Below are 17,428 nucleotides of genomic sequence, written 5' to 3'. Positions count from 1 at the left end.
CTTTGTATTTTTGAGGAGGGCAGAAGGAGAGCTAGTATTTGATTAACAGAGAAAGAGAAGGTTAAAAAACAGATATATTTTATTTTTTCATAATTTGTCTCTTCCTTTTGGCATGTTCTGATGGTTAAGAGAAGTCTTTATAAAAGATATCAATAACTCCCTCAAATTCTTAGCTCTCACATTTTTTTTTCAAATTATTTTCCTTAGACTAGTGATCAAGAAAAATGTTTGTACTCTCTATAACCTCAATACTAGATAAACTATTTAACATTTAGATCCTAGATAATCATGAAACTCTTAGTCCCCCCAAATAACAATACTTGAATTGACTGTTGAATGATTCTGAAATTATGTTATTTAAGGTATTAGCTATTTAATGTTAAGAATGCTGATAAGCTTTTGGGATGAGTCTGGTTGTAATTACAGGTTGAATATGTCCCTTGAAAAAGCCTCAATAAAAATATACTCATTTTTCAGTAACCTGAACAGCTTCAGAATTGCCGTGTTTCCCACATAAGATATCAGATCTGCCTTTGTAATTTCTTCCCTAACTACTTCATGACCCTATGGACTCTAAACATACACCAGAGCTTATTAGTCCAGAGCAAAAGTCAAACTTTGCTATAATCAGAATTAAAAAAAAAAAAAAAACCCAAAAAAAAAACAACAACAAAAAAAAACATAAGAAAACTTTTAATAGATGAAACATTTTTATCATTTTTGCTCCCTAGGACAACAACTCTGAGTTTTGGAACATCAAGTCAAAGCTCTTTGGTGAAGTGTGATGCTGCCAACGTATTGGAGGATAGGGACAGAGTCAATGGAAAATGGCCCAGCAGAATTACATCACAAACAACAGCTCAATATCCTTGCTAAATTCAGTGAATCTGAAATTAAAGACACAATGGTGTTCTTCAACCTCCACTCAGAGGGCTATTTAGGAGGTGAAGAGATGTGCCTGTGGGGAAAAAAAAAAAAAAAAAAAAGCCAGGGAACTTTCAACCCTCATAATACAAGGAAACATTCTTATGAAGTTGCTTACAGTTTTTCTGTTGCCAGCCACTTTATCCTATTTCTCAGCTGGGTTAGAAAATGTGTCCCAATAACAACAAACCAGGTAGGGGGTAGGAGTGAAGGAATTTAGTTATTCTAGTTAATAAACTAAGTCTGTTACAGAGATTTTTTTTTAGTGCTGACAGATTTTTGCCTTCCTCTTTATAACAACAATGGAAGGACTGTGCTGGACTATCAACAAGTACAAAATCATTCGGAAGTGTATTAGACATACAGGGACATATTTGTGTTGCTGATCTGTCTGGATGGCCTCCAAAAAAGCCAGTTGCTTGATGTAGGTCAGCCAGAGTACAGAGCTTTGCATGACAAAAGAAACCACAACACAGTCAAAAAGCAAGTGGGTATTTTACCCTTTATTCTCCATTGACCATTGTTCTATTTTTGAGCTTACTTTACTACTGTGGTTTTTTTCCTTCTTTGGATTTTAATTAAATTCTCCTTAGGCTTACTAGCTTGACATTTTCTTCTTCTTTTTTTTTTCTTTTTTTTTTTTTTTTTTGGTGTAAAAATGAAGGAATCCTTTTTACTAGGCCACTTTTCCCAAATCTCACTGCTCTATCTATAATTTAAATGAGTCATTAATGCACAATATCCAAATAAAGCCTTGTGAATTTGGATCAGGCGGGTATAACAAGCTTTCTGACTATTATGGAACTGATTATCACCCATTATGTAAAATACACATGGTTTTCAAAGCTGTGCAGAAATAGAAAAATCTTAGTTTGTGTCTTAGCCTAACAATGCTGAACTCTGAAACAGATCATATAGAAAGCGTTTGATGTTGGCTGCCAGGTGAGAACTGGGTCCCCACTGAAATCCAGAAGGCATTTTGCTGTTCCTTTCCTTGCAGCCAAGATTTCAGCTTGTCACAGACTGCAAATATGAATTCCTTTTTCTCTTTGTTTTTCCAGCTTTCTTCTCCAACACAAATCAATCCTGCACTCATTCAGTTTTATTAGATTTACTCTCAAATCATAGTGCTGTAACTGAGAACAGAATTAGACCCAGCAATGCATTTTGTCTTCAAAACAATTAGCTGCATTCTATACAGTCTCCCATTTCTTTCCAGCTATGTATCCTCTCTGAAGAACCTATATACTGAATTTACACAAGCTGTGTAAGAAGAGTCCTTTTATAACATGGACTACCATGATTGGAGAGAGCCTTATAAAGACAGAGCACCACACTTGAATAATTCACGTGCATAGAATCCACATACAGACCCAAAGTTATTGACCAGGCAGAGTAAGTTTTTCTGATCATCACACTGTGCCTTTTTTAAAATAAAGTGCTATTTGCTTATGGCTAAACCTTATATGTGGCTATTGCATGCACATTTCAGGCTGCATTGTCAAAAACTAAAACACCTTCACCAAAAATGATGGAGCCTAAGCACTAGGGCAATGACAATTTTTGTTGGTTTTGGTTTGTTTGCTTGTTTGTTTGTTTCCATTTTATTTTGCATTCCAACAGAATGTTTGTCAAACACAGAGCACGTGAACACACAACACTTTCCTTCACTGTTCCCCACACAGAGCTGTTCACAGAAGGGGAATACTAAGGAGGAATGTTTCTAAAGCCACAGACAACTTCTCCACTTATTTCAGGTTTTGTGGTTTCTCTTTTTTTTGTTTGCTTGTTTTTCTTATATTTAATATTATGACAAAACATTATAAGAAAATCTTCCTTTAAGTAGTGTGAATATCAAATAGTATTTGTCAATCCCTGAATCATGCTATTCAAAGTGCTTAAATCTACACTAAAAATAGAAGAACAGAAAATTACTTCCCATGTGGCTAAGGAAAGACCTACCCATTGTCAAATAATTACATCCTACATTTATTCCACATCCCAGTCTTTACACCAGGGCATGTAAAGGGGAAAAGAATAATGCATTGCTTTCAGGGGATCCTGGGGTATTTGGGACTGTTGTGATTTAAGCCCAGATGGAAATTAAGCACCGCACTGCCACTCACTCAACCCCTCCCCTTCTCCTCCCCTCAGCCCAGTGAAAACCAGGACAGGCATCCAAATGAATGAAGGAAAATGCCATCAGTGCCTGACAGGTGTCTGTAAGAGCAAATAAATAATAGCTTTCTTAAAGCAAACGTGCAAAGTTCTCTTAAAATTGTATGTGACCTGGCAGCCTAATTTCCATTTTGTGGATGTTTGGCACATGTCCAGAGACACTATAATAAAGAATGCATTGTAGAAAAGGACTTGAGCTTAATCTCAGAGAAATAAACATTTTAAGCAAATAAAAGTGTACACCTCAAAGGTCTATTAGCTTCTTATGCAGATGCTGAGATTTCTTGACTTTCACAACAGAAGCACAGTCATTTCCTCCCACACTGTCAGTTCTGGATTGCTCCCACAAATATCCCCCAAACTGCAGCTTCTCCACTCACTTCTCATTAAGACCAAAATATTATAAGCTCTACTTTTCTTGTTGTGACAATCATGATGAGCAAACCCCACAACATCCATTATATTGGCCGATATCATTCAGCTGCCACAAAAACACCTACAGCTAATTAATTACATAAATAGACTTTGAGGCCTGTGTGCCAGGACACCAGTTACACTTCTGCCAGGGTAAATCAAACCCAAGGCTCTATGACAGTGTGCTGCAACCAGTAACTCTACTCCAGCTCCTCTGCTTCTGCCAGCAGAGAGCTTGGCCTGAATTTGTTGTAGAGCTGCACCACTCTTCTCTCCTTCTAAAACCAGAAAGGACTTTCCGTTATTTAAAACATAAGTATGAGCAAGGTGCTTATTTAATTTGTCTCAAAGATGTCTGGATGTAAACACAGTGGTGGGCTTTTATTCTTCCCTGTCAGCCATGGTACATGCATTATTTGCAACTCCTCAAAGATGGAATCATACATAAAAATAAAACTAATTTATTTATTCATTAAAGTGGATAAATTTTTTTAATACTTCCAGGTCTGATTTAAATATTAATTTTGTATAAATAAAGTTTATTCTGAAAACAGTTATATTTCTGGTAATCACGTCATTTTTTCTGCCTGAGTTCTTACTGAAATCATGTTGAAATTAATAAAGTTTTATTTATCATTACAAGCTAAAACCAAATGAAAGAAGATTTCTTAATCTTGAATATATAATTTTAAAGCAAATACAGTTTTTGGAACATTAAAATACAAGGGACTCTGAAATCCACAGGAAAATAATGTTTTGCTCTTACTTTTTTTTTTTTGAAAATAACACTTTCTATAATACAAAGTGACAAACCATCTACAATACTGTCTTTTTTATTCCCCTTTGGTTTGAAAGTCATCACTGTACATATCAGCAGGACTCTGCACTTCAGTGTCTATTGCCTCACTTGTCTTACTCGCCTGACATTTGCAAATGTTATTTGCAAGATTTTGAAAGTTGAGAAAGGAAAAAAAAAAAAGAGTGCTTAAAAAATAAAATCCACAACCACATTAATACTTTTCCAGGACGTGTTAAAAATAGGGTTGCTTTTATATTTATAAAAGGCATACAACCAACTCATTCTTAAAATAAGAATTAAGAAAGAAACCAAACCCAAGAAAGCAAAAACCAAACCGGCTATAGTTTCTACACACTCTAGTGACTACTGTGAAGCAACCGATACAGATTGGGTATTTTCTCTTGTTTGACAGGTATCTACCAAGTTACATGTTAGATGGTCAGACTGTAGTGTTACCCCAAATGGGGGTCTTTGTAAGGGCAGGGAAGGAGCAGTGCACATTACGGGAGTAGAAATGAAACTGGAGCTCTCAGTGAGCAGTGGGGTCCTTATAAGAACAAAAACTCTCCAAAAGAGGTGAGCTGCAGCAGGCATGGCTAGGCAGGCCAACAAAATGGATGGTGCTTCTGATATCAACATAGCTTTGTCCAAGCATTCCCAAGAGAGGTTATAAACAAATAAACAAAAAAGTCTAAAACTATACTAATGAAGCAAAAAAGTTTCCTATCTATACAGCAGTCTCTTCATTTAAAAAAAATGTAAATATACAAATTCCAATGACATATAAAACAAAGTCAAAAATGTGAATGGGAAGAGACATGGGTAAAACAGGAAGACTGATGCTACAAAGAAATTGCAAAAACATATGTACAAGACCCTGTTTTTCCTCGTTTGTTATCGATTGTAATGCATGTTTAACAGCAGCAGTCGAGGATGTAGTTCCAGGCACCAGACTGCAGACTCTGCTCCTACTCAAGGGGATTGGCAGCCCCTTGCATGTCGGTCACCAAATGACACTGGATATACTGGTCTCCCGTGGCAGGAGGGGCAGTATGGCACTGTTTGTGTGAGCCTCTTCGGGGTTCTGCTCCCTGTTAGTTTTTGTCTGCGGCCGCTGCCCGTTTATAAGTGTCATGGGGATGTTGCAGTAGGTGTGCTGGTTACCTATTGAGGTAAGAGGCAGGGTGCCAGCAGGAGGTACATCGTACTCATAGCTCCGGTAATAGTGTTTCTGGCGCATCTGTGAATGATATGTGTTATGAAAGGTGGAGCGCAGGTCTGGATGGGCAGTGGCAAGAGCAGTGGAGGTGGCAGCAGCCATGGAAATTGCGGAGACTGTCTGCAGTTCCCCAAAGGGCCCCTGCTCACTGACATCTAAAACCTGCTCGTTTGTCATGGGTTCAATCCTCTTAAAAGGCATTTCGTACTGTAAACGTTTCCAGAACTTGGAATTCAACTTGTTGCATTTTGGTCCGTGCCATTTAATGACAGTGAGGAGCTTGATGGTATGCTTTAGGGCCTCAACCTCCTGGTAGTTCATAACTCCTCGTAGTTCACTGCATTCAATCAGTATCACTTTGATTTCTCCCGTGACTAACATATTTCGAAGCCTTGTTTCCAGTTCAAAGATGCTCCAACCTCTTCTTACCACGTAACTTGGAGTCATGACGATGATCAGTCGCTTGCTTTGGTCTACACATCTTGCCACGTCTTCAATGTAGGCTACAAAACAAAACAATTTCTCAAAAAGCAATCTAACAAAACTGTCTGCTCTCATAAACTGGTTAGAAAGAACAGAGGCAAATCCCTGCTCCCTGAAGATCTCACTGAAATATGCAAAAATATAATTTATAAATGTGCCAGGCTGGTCTGGCAGAACGTGGTCTTGAGCAACCTGCTCTAAATGGACCTGCTTGATCAGAGAGTTTGGAAGAGATGATTTCCACAGGCCCCTTCCAACCTCAGCCATTCTGTGATCCTGCAAAACATCTATTCTCACACGTGCTATGGATTGTGAGTGTTTCTTCATGAGCTGTGGCTTTGTATCATCTATATTGCTATTGGAACAAATATGCCCATCATGATTTTTACTTTTAAAAAGGCAAAGTCATCCAGTTAGACAACAGAGCAGCAGCCATGTGCTTCAGGACCTCAGTCTCAAATCCAAATGATACTCTAAGTTATTTTGGTAGGCTAAGATTCTGTTTTTCCTACATGCCCCTTCCACATGCATTCATAAAAATTGTTATTTCCTGCAAATTAGTGTTTAGTGTGCTGTAGATTTAAAAAATATCCATTAGATTGCTTGATGTTCTATGTTGTTTGTCTATACCAAGCATCCTTTCTTTTATCTTTCATTAAAGGTATTGAACTTAGTCACTGTCTATATGGTTACACTGAAGTCATGAAGAATATTACAACAACTAACAAAATACTGCACTTATGTTGGAATATGTGAGAGGAACATGAAAAAGATCTACTTGTACCAGCTGGAATCAATTCTAGTATTCAGTCTCTGAGAATGATCAAGTACATCCGCTATAGAATTGGCTACAGTGGACACTGACAGAATTCACTACATTTTTTTCTAGTGTATTTCTCAACCATAATCTTAGTCCAAACACAGTTTTTTCCTTCCTGTGTGAATTTCTGTAATATTTAGAATCATGGATATATTTCCAAACAAAATCTAAGGAACTGAAAACACAGAACTTGGTATTCATTCCTAGATGTGCAAGTTCTCAAAAAATCTGAAAAATGTTAGTTTCTTTCATTTCCTTTACTTATGCATCCCCTTTCTGCACTGTTTTACCTTCAATTAAAACAATACAATTACTAAACAATGATCCTCTTATCTGGGAAATGCACATTAAGGTTTGGTTGCTTATCCTCACCATTCTCGAAGACATGGGAGAAAAGATCACATTCTGAAGGAGTAGATTTAGAAGCAAGACTAAAACAATCCCTGCAATCACTCATTTTCTCATTCAATATCACATGAAAATAAAGATATTACTTACTTCCTGTGGGAATCAAATCTCTGTCTGGTATGAACAACTTGTATCCATAATGCTTTTCCAGCATATCTGGTAGAATCTCAAGAGCAAATCTTTCTTCTTCTCCAGTTTCTTGATTCCACTGGTCAGGATCCACTTTGGTATAAGATAGATATGCATCATAATCTTTGTTGTCTAAGGAAAGAGGGAAATTAAGTTAGTTTATTCCTTATTTTAGCAGTTTTCCCAGATATTTCCCCAGGTATTATTTCTAGGAGAATTTTCCGGGAAGAGGAAATGGTTTAGATAAAATGGCGAGCTTTCACCCAGTCTCCAGATACGCATTCATTCAGCTTTCCTGTTTCACCTGGTAGGGATAATCCTGAGTTACACAGACACAAGGAAGAAAGGCTCCATGTCCATAGACAGAAGTCAGTTTATGTAAGGATCTGAATGAAGGAAATCCATTCAACAGCAGGGTGACAGCTCATGAGCACAAAAGTCAAAAGTCACTGAGAATTTGCATTCTTCTCTAGCATAAGAGGAGAATGAAGAGCATGGAAATAACTGGGCTAATGTAAATGTCTCTGCTGCATAGTAAAAGTATTTCAGTTTTACCAGAATTTTACTATAAATTTAGGACCTGAGGCTGAAATGCTTTAAGTGTACATATAGCATTCCTTGTAAAACTCTTTAATTCTCCAGGTCTGAAATTATTGCCAAGCTTAAATCTTTCCAGCATCAGCTCCTGATAATGTAATTTAAATTTCTTGAATTCTGTGCACTTAAATTTGCAAATTTAATATTGTATTAATGTAAATTTCATTACTTAACAGTGTGTTACTTCAATATGAGAAATAACCATGCCTGTGTTTTAAATGTGCTTGGTGTGCCTACTTGAAAGACTGAATCAAAAGGGCTGCCATTAATTTTCATTAGGAGGTCAATAATGCCAAGTGTTCTGGAACTAATTCAGTGGAATAAGAGGTCACGTTCTGATTTTTGTTGTGAAGAAAGCAGAGGAAAATCAATGACAAGAGTAATGAAATGTTAACATCCTTCTAACTCTCTTGACAACATTATGAACAGACTACCCAGAATATCAATCGCTTATAAAAGAGATCTGATTGAATATTCTAAATACTGTGTGTCATAAGTAATGTTATATTCAGTCAGTGCTGACTTCATTTACTTATTGAGCAGCTCCTTTCTTCATTTTACACCTTTTTGTAGTCTGGTAGCATTATTTTGAAAAACCTGCCAGCTGTAGGGTGGATGGAAAGAGTGTAAATGAAATTAATGGAGCAGTGCTAATCTTGAGCAGTCCTCTCTCCCTTCTGAGGGACCATGTTCACTATGCTTATTAACATTTGCAGATGACAGAACAAATGTGGTTGCACTGTTACTACTTTTAAACTTTCTAAACCCATGAAATGGCCATTCTGTGCTCATTCTGTGCCCCGCACATCTTTTGTGCAGTATTATCTATTGCATTGTTATAGCCAAAAGGAAAAAAAAAAACACAAACAAAACAAGTGAAAGAAAAAACAAACCCAACCAAAACAACAGCAAAAAAAATAGAAACTAAGAAAAAGAGAAGCACTGCCTTTCATGGGTCACACTTTCCAGAATTTTTTGGGAGTATTTATAAAAACATGTCCTTTAACAACAGAAAAGCATCTCCTGTCTTTGATAATGCCTTAAAATAAGATGGATTTGATCAAGTATAGAAGGACATACACTGCAGGTTTTTGTTTCTGCAGTTGGACAGTGATAACCCAGCAAAAGAGTTACCACACAGTGAGGTCAACAAATATATGGGGAAATTATTACAACTGAAAATTGCTGATGCTGCAATGACATATTCTATTGTCAGACATTAATGGTCATGACCATGGTACATGCTTGAGACAAGTGCTGCTCTGTTCAGTCTTTGAGTAAAGATGAGAATGCATCATTTTTCAAAGAGATAAATAATGTAGAATTCAAACTGTTTTAAAGGCTGAGTAATGCCTGCTAAGATACAAGCACACATTCTTACTTGGAGGGGATTATTTGTGCTGTGAGATTGTTTTATTGCATATGCAAATATTGCACTTATGCATTTAGTCAAAGTACACATTTTTTCATATCATGGAGGCTCCAGCATCTCAGCATCTCCCCTAACTACAGCTACATCATCCTGCATTGCAGGAAAAATATCTTTCCCTCCTAGTTTTACTAGTATTTGTAGGGCAAAGAATGGTTGGGATCTAGGGTATATCTGCAGAGATGTTTTCAGGCATCAGGCAAGGGGCAGCTCTGGATTAATTCATCACAATGAGGTCAAATGCAGCTTTTGCTCAAGGTGTGATGCCTTCAGTCCACAAATGCTTGTCAGCCCCAAACCACGAGTACTGCAAGACTCCAGGCAAAACAAACTGAGTTACAAACTGTCCTATCAACTCAACCATTCTATGGAGCTGAAAAGGAGAAGATTTTAAGTGAGCAATGGTCATGGAGCTACACTCAGCCACAGGTTTATATAGACCTTAGGGGTAAACACTGAGGGTCAAACCTCATCTCTATTAATAACACATGGAAACATTACTTCACTTAGTGGCCCAGGTTTCTAGGCAAAGCACCCATTGCATCATTGGAGCACGCATCCTTTAATCCTGCCCATTCCTTTTGGTACTCATCTAAATGCAGAGTATGCTGTCATGCTCTCTGTAACTTTCTACAATGTTAATCCAACAGAAGTGATATAAATTTTTAGGGGATGAAGCTGTAAATGCTTCTTGTTATTCCGAGGATGTGCTCAGCAGCAGTCACTTAAAGGCTCAGTGTAAGCATAAAATGAAACCCAGACTCTATATGCATCTACTTTTTCACATGCAAATGGGATCTTTGGGTAAGTAAATTGCTATCAGACATCTAAGAACTCATCTGTATGCATGCTCTCTTAACAGCTACACATGAAGAAATGATAAGCTGGTGCCTACAGAAAGAAAGATAAAACTCCCTCTTCTACAGGGACCACCAAGCACATTTAACATCAAATTTGCATTATAGATGTATGTGTTTTCTAATGATTTCCATGTTGCACTGCAAGAAGTCAGCAGTTTGGGCCTTTGAGGGTTTAATAAACTTAAACATTGAAGATATTCCTGCTAATGTGGGACAGATAAATCATAATGAAAAATTAAAAAAAAACCCAAAACTTTCTAGAGTATTTTTTTTTCTTATCAGCCATGTTCAAGCCAGTGACAAATTCTGACTTTTAGCTGGCATGATAGATTTTAGCACATGACAGATTAAGAGATCAAAATAAGGAGAAACCCCACAATGTTGTCTTTCATAATGAACCTTATTTCAATTAAGCTCTAAGACCTAGAGGATGGAGTCAGTTTATGTGTCTGTGCATCCTGAAATCCTCAGATTATTTTGCCAGTGCCTTCAGACACATTCAGTGCAGTGGAGGCAGCTGACCATGCACAGGATTTCGAGGGGAAACAGGAGATTGGATCCTTCCATATGCTGCAGGGAGCTGGAGTCAAACTGATACAGGAAACTTTTGTCTTCAAAACACATGATCTGTTCAGGAAAGGTTACAAAGAACCTGTCAAAATTTCTCAGAGACTGTAGTTGCTTAAAAATTATGGCATTTCTTAATCTGTATTTGCTTCACTATTTTAGGGGCTACATTTAATATATAGATTGGGATAGTGGTTATCCTTAATATAATGAAAAAATGTCATTTAATGCTGAGTTGAATAACCACTCAAATCCTAGGTCTTTCAAAAATACTTCTACTTTTCTTCACACTATTTACTGTTGCTGATGTAACATTTTCTATTATTTTTAAATGTCAAGCCCTTTTAATGTTAATAAAAATTAAGAACTACCCACACAATTTTTCCATAGCATAGTATATTTTAAATGTAGCATTCCTCATGATAGTTCACATTCTTGTGCAAGTGAGTGATGTTGAATTGTATGGGAATATCTTTTTTTTCTACTTTGCATCTGAACTTTTTAACCTATAACAATCTCTTAGTTTGAAATTCAAAGATGATCTTGGTAATATTTTATTTTTAAATATATATATATATATATATATATATATATAATAAATTGCACATGCACTTTAAATTCTGTGAAATAGGAAGAGAGAAAAAATAAGGAATTTTCCTTTAAATTAGGACATTTCATGTGCAGAATCTAGAAAAATCTCATATTCAGTAGAGACATAAATTCAGTTTTTATTGTTTGAATTGCATTTCAGATGTAAATAAATAGCATAAACAAGAAGAGTTAAAGGAAACAGTTTTCCAGCAATAAAATTGTAATTAAATAAGAGAAAAATCCCTTTTTGTAACCAGTAATGTTTAGAAAGAAGAGAGCTGCATTTTTCTAAGGTGATTTTAATAGAATTTTAAATTGATATTCATAGAGCAGGACTTCTTATCGTCACAATTTGCCAATAGCCAATAAGAATATATAAACGAGTGGTGAGACTGCTATTGCAAACTTATTTTGTGCATCCCCAGGGAAGATTCAGTAATTGCAAAGTCACTAACTTCAGCAGTAATTTCAGTCTAGCTATACCTGCATAGCATAATCATTAACACAAGTGCTTTGGTGGTGCTTAAACCACTGGTAAAAGTTATATTTGAAAGTTAATAACTTAGTCACACAGAAACCTGAAGAATCTTAAAGCACTGCCAATACTTGCTGCTTAAGAGTTTCACTGGGATGAAACCCAGGACACCACCAAGAAGTATCTCTTATCTGCTCTTGTCCTGGACAATTAATAAGACATTATCTGGGCATTCCCATAGGTTCACCCATGAACCCTGCTAGTCTTTTGCAGTTAAATAATAGCAAGGACAAAATCATGATTACATAAGGACTCCCAGGTGCAACAGGAACTACAAGGAAGAGCCAGTTTCATCAATCTCCTAATTTGAGCATTGATTTGCTTTCCCTCAGCACGAAGCAGAAATTCATCTCTCATGAAAGGGCAAACAGCCCAGCCAAGAAACATTGCAGATGTCATGTACCAAACCCAAACAAGATTTCCGGAACTGGGAGAGCTCAGCAGTGGCACGTTTTGATCTTATTGGGAGCACTTGGCTTTATTTCTTTATTTCAGAAATATGGTGGAAAACAAACAAACAAACAAACAAGCAGCCACTTTTCCAGAACAGAAACTCCCCAGGCCTGGCCCAGTGGCCTTCCCTGTAACAGAGCTGCACAGAGGCCATGGCTTCCTTCCATTCAACAAGGTTTCCATGGCACAGAGAGCTGAGCAGAAGACTGAGGACACCACAATGAGCCCCTGACCAATATTTTAGAAACAGCTGATGGAACCTAAAAGCACCAAGGGTCATTGTGAAGGTCATAATTTGAGCTCTCAAACAAAACTCTCGCTTTTTAGCTATCAGCGGCCTACAGTCTTTTTTATTCCTTGAGCCTAAAGTTTGACTTCTGTTTAAAACACGTTTAGTCAGGTTTTGTCTTCAATTACTTCTTGTTTTTGCCATCCTCCTAGTGTAAAATTTCTTCTTTTCTGTCTTTTTTTAAGATTGTGTTCACCTTTGCTTAGCAAATCCTTGATAAAAAACTTTCACCATTTTAAAATGTTAAAAATCTACCCAGGTGATGGAGCAGCAGATACCTGCAAACTGTTTCTATTAGCTGTACTGTATGGTCTTGCCTCTGAAACTAGAATTTAAAACACAAACACGTGTAAAAGTTCTTGAGTATGTTTGCCTATCTGACCATGTCCAATGGTTTTTAGCTTGTCACCCATTGACTTCTGGGTTTATCCATAATGTAAATTAAAACTGGCATACAGTCATTCACATATGCACTGGAACCTCTTAGATCTAGAAAGACAAACAAAAAAAAATCAAAACCAGCTAATTTGGTCACTTTGAGCCTCCTATCCACTCTGAGGCAGGATCATAACTGCACTACTGAGAGAAATTATTCTCCTCTCCACCCTCACTGTGGTTGATGTGCCTGGGGATTGCTCCTTGCACAATTTGATGAGCAGGAAAAGTAAAAGGAGAAAGCTGTCCCAGGTAAAATAATGGGAAAATTTCCACTGACTTTTGGGTGTCTAGAAATCAGCTTAAATTTAGATAAAAAGCAGATTTCTGCATAGTGGTAATATGTCTTCTGATACAATTAGCATTTAAAGTCATAGAGCGCAAGCTAGAAAGAAGTCAGGGCACGTGTTGATCACTGCTACTTGTAAATGGCTATTTACATTTTCACTCTGTCAGTTAAAGTACAGTACTTCTTTTCACAAAGTCATTTAAAAACTGGGAACAACAGCAAGAGAAGGTCCTTCAAGTAAAAAATACATGAAAAGGCACTGCTAAAAATCTACACAGAGAATGAACGTGGTATAAAATCTGTTTTGTTGGAGCACAATATGCAACAAAACAAAAGAAATCATCACTTCTAAGAGTGGCTTTCAGTAATATAATTTTAGTCCCTAGAGTGTGCTTTGTTTGCAGGGCACTTCAAGCTATCATCTTTATTGTGTATGCAGAAAGATCTTAAACTGGATTTTTCCACCTAAACAGATTTGGGAGTTTCTGGCCACCAAACCAGTAGTGGTGAGTTATGGCTCAGAGATGCAAGGTCACATCAAACACCTGCAGGTAAAGAAGCTACTGCTTTGTCAAGGGTCAGAGTGTTTCCCTTTTCCCTGTGCTCCAGTGACTGGGGAGCTGTCAGACACCCACAGTGAGGTCCCTGAGTGGACAGGGGCACCCTGTGCTCCTCTGCACTGAGGGACACGTTGTGGGGTCCATCACCCCATCCCCTTGTGAGGAGCCAGCTCCCATGCAGTTGGAGAGCACAGGAATAGAGTGAGAGGTGAAGCAGCAATATTACTGTATTCCAAACTAGCAGGAAAGGCAGGGAATCAACCATAAAAACATAAAAGGAGGCTTCAATTCCCATTCTCAGGACTGAGCAGGAGTGTCTGAAGGAGAGAGAAAAACAGGAGAGCCTTGTCCTTAGGCTGAGAAAAAAACACTGGGAAATTCAACAGTGTAAGTTAGAGAAATGAGGAATTGACAGCTGCAGGCACTTCTTTAATCTGCAGTATCCCTACAGAAAGTAATAAATTGAGTTGCATTAGCTGTAAGGGTTAAATACTTTGTTTTCAAATACTTCTCACAATTTACCCATGCCTCCCACAAAAATGCGTATTTTAGTTAGCCTCAGAAAAACTGATGCGTCTAAGGCTTGGGAAGGAAAAAGGAATTGTGATGAGATTTGACATCCTGAAGGGCTTGTTCTCTGATCAGGGAAGAAATGAAGCATTGAATTTTAAAAGAGATTTTCAACTGAAAATTTTAATTGGACTTCACCTTTAAAGCATTTCAAATCCTCTCTGGGTACAATACAGTGCACACAAAAAAAAAAAAAAGACTGTGATATTTTGATGTTTGCTTATCTCCATGCTGTCCTGAAGTATGACAGAACATGGTGTAAATTATGAATAGAACGTGGGCGCTCTGCTGCTGCACTGCAGGAGATGTGGTTAGAATAGGATTTTAGAGTTCAGCATTTTGTGTCTGTCAGTAACTAACTAAGCCCAAGGAAGGGATCTCGGTCTATGTCTGCAATTTATTTCTGCACAAGCCATGTCTTGAGCTTCTGTGGAACATTTTCTCTCCATCTTCCATCTTTTGCATGAGTGGAAGTGAAAGAGACAGAGTGAAATGTGCAGCTGCAGTCATTTCATTAGCACAATGGGTTTTATCCATGTTGCTATCATATTGAACATGGTAGAAGCTACATGTTTGCACTAGGAATTTATAAATAGTATTTTTCTTTTTATATTGCTGTGGTTAAGCACTCAAGGTATCAGTGTTTACCCTGATCTTCTAAGGAAAATCCATGCTTGACCTTCTTTAACAATGACTTTTGCTCAGAAGGATAAACTGAATGGATATTGGTTTTCCTCCTTTTGAATAATAGAATCTTTTAGAGGTAACTTTTTTTGATGTTTAAAATCCGCTATTCAAGTATTGCTGTTCCCAAGTGACCAATGGTTGGGATGGGACAAGAGAGAGAGGCAAGAGTATAACACCTGGCAGTGTAATTCCTCAAATTAATTGGAATTATTTGAGAAAAAGATAAATGACAACTATAAAAGCAAGAATTACTTACTGATACTAAGAGAAAAAAAAATTACATCTATCGAAAGAATTTTTAAGTGTCTATTTCTGCATATTCTAATATGACTATTATTAAATTCACATAATTTATGGAAGTAAGCATGCACATTTAAACTGGCAGCTGCTTTGTGGATAGGAGAGGATCTCAGCTTCCGTAAAAAAGGTGTCTGTCAAAATCCTCCATGACTCACAGTCCCTCTGGGCCTCAGTTTCCTCCTCAGTAAAATAAATAGAATAACCTGACTTTTTTCCTCACTGAGCTGCTACATTAATGCATCTTTTTGTAAATCCCGTAGAAGGTTACAAAATGTTCTGATGTTCTTTGGCTTGTTGTTCTGAGCATTTTCTATTTTGAATCCTTGTGCATTTTTAGATGGGAGGCAGAAATGGGTCATTCCCTAGTGATTTTATTATGGAAGTCTTATATAAGGACCTGTAATTCTGCAACTGCTCTTTTCCTTATCAGTGACAGATTTAGCTATCACTTGTTTATCAGTACATATTTATTTTAATATATCACAGATATCACAGTGGCTTCTGTCTACAGGCTATTATCTCGACCTGCAAAAAAACCTTTTATTAGTATTTCTGTAGGAAAAAAAGGTCCTGTCACCAAAGACATAGTGGTAGCCCAAAACATCAGGAACTCTGACCCAATAAACCAAATCTAATTAATCAGAGCCTTCAGCTCAACCCAGTTTGCTGTTCAACAAGAATTTTGATTAGTAAGGCTAGAGGCAAAGATTATGTCTTCCTTCAGTCCTTAAAAAGGTAAAGATGAAAATTTGTGTATATGTTTGACAGAGCTGGTGCCTATAATGTGGATTACTTTTTTTTAGGCTGGACATCCTTGAACCACAGAACAACTTTAATAACCATTTGCAGCCTGCTCAGTGATTAAGTAAATGAACTCAAGCAAAGGAACTACTGGGTACATTCCCAAACACTCAGTACAGTTTATTGAAACTGATCAGTTTAAACAAGCAGTAAATTGAGATATACTTCCACCTCTACCTATTTGTTCAATACAATTAGGAAAAACACCCCCTTGCTCACAGAAAAGTAAAGCTGGCTTTCAGAGCTGACAGGAAGTGAAAATCTTTAATGCACAGATGTTGGCAATTTGCATTCAGTGTTGGGAATAAAAAACCAAAAGACATGGATGTCTTCTGGAGCTCCAGAGAACAGCACATACATCAGCTCAGCAGTGACTGTGTTTATGTGCTCCATGAGGAATGTATATTCAAGTCAGCACCTAAAATTGCAGTTGTTAATACATCTTGAACTGAAATGAAATTTGGGCCTTGGTGGAAAGAAATAAAAGACAGATATTCTTAGAAAGTAGGAAATGTGCTAAGAATCTGCCTTACCTCCATCTAGTTCTTCAGCTCCAAAATGATTTCTGTAGAAGAGCATAATCTCTATCTTGTAACACTTGTAGATAGTCACTAAACAAACAAGCAGCAGCAGAATAGCACCAAGCCCACCAGCAAGCTCAACTGTGTACATCAGCTCTGCAAAGAATTACAAAATGCAGTAACAACCACATTCCAAACCACAGAAAGATTAGCAGCAGACCTTGCATTTCTGTTGAACATTAAAATAAAATAATGAATGATGGGTTATTTTATGTATTTATTTCATTATAAAGCCCTTGAATGAATACCTGATTGATGGGTTTTTTATTCTTCAATAAGATGTTTTTTCCCTCTGATACACCATATGAATTGCTCATTTAAAAACTAAATTTTGCTGGGGATGTGTGTGTGTGTGTTTGTCTATGAGTATGTGCATATATGTGGTATATTTTGTAATTCTCTTCCTTTTTTCTTTCTGTTGATAGATCACAGTTTGCTTTACCTAGATAAATGTTGTCATTTGACTTAGAGTGAAAGCAAAGGCGAATGTTTCCTTCTTGAGGACTATAT

At 37.1% G+C, this 17,428-nt stretch overlaps 1 protein-coding gene across 4 annotated transcripts in view; it reads right to left on the bottom strand.

Moving 5' to 3' along the window:
- Window positions 1-1,610: 1,610 nt before the first annotated feature.
- Window positions 1,611-17,428, bottom strand: part of IL1RAPL1 (interleukin 1 receptor accessory protein like 1) — a 670,406-nt gene continuing 654,588 nt past the window's right edge. For all 4 annotated transcript variants that reach the window (XM_058043156.1, XM_058043167.1, XM_058043178.1 and 1 more), the window contains 3 exons: window positions 16,871-17,014; window positions 7,336-7,506; window positions 1,611-6,037 (listed from right to left, as the gene is read on the bottom strand). In XM_058043156.1, the coding sequence (XP_057899139.1) occupies window positions 5,319-6,037; window positions 7,336-7,506; window positions 16,871-17,014 (1,034 nt within the window). In that variant the 3' untranslated portion in view covers window positions 1,611-5,318. The remainder of the gene's footprint in view (window positions 6,038-7,335; window positions 7,507-16,870; window positions 17,015-17,428) is intronic.

Source organism: Melospiza georgiana, chromosome 2, assembly GCF_028018845.1.
Source record: "Melospiza georgiana isolate bMelGeo1 chromosome 2, bMelGeo1.pri, whole genome shotgun sequence".
NCBI lineage: Eukaryota > Metazoa > Chordata > Aves > Passeriformes > Passerellidae > Melospiza > Melospiza georgiana.
Note: the sequence above shows the minus strand (reverse complement) of the source record. Positions and strands in the feature narration are given on the sequence as shown.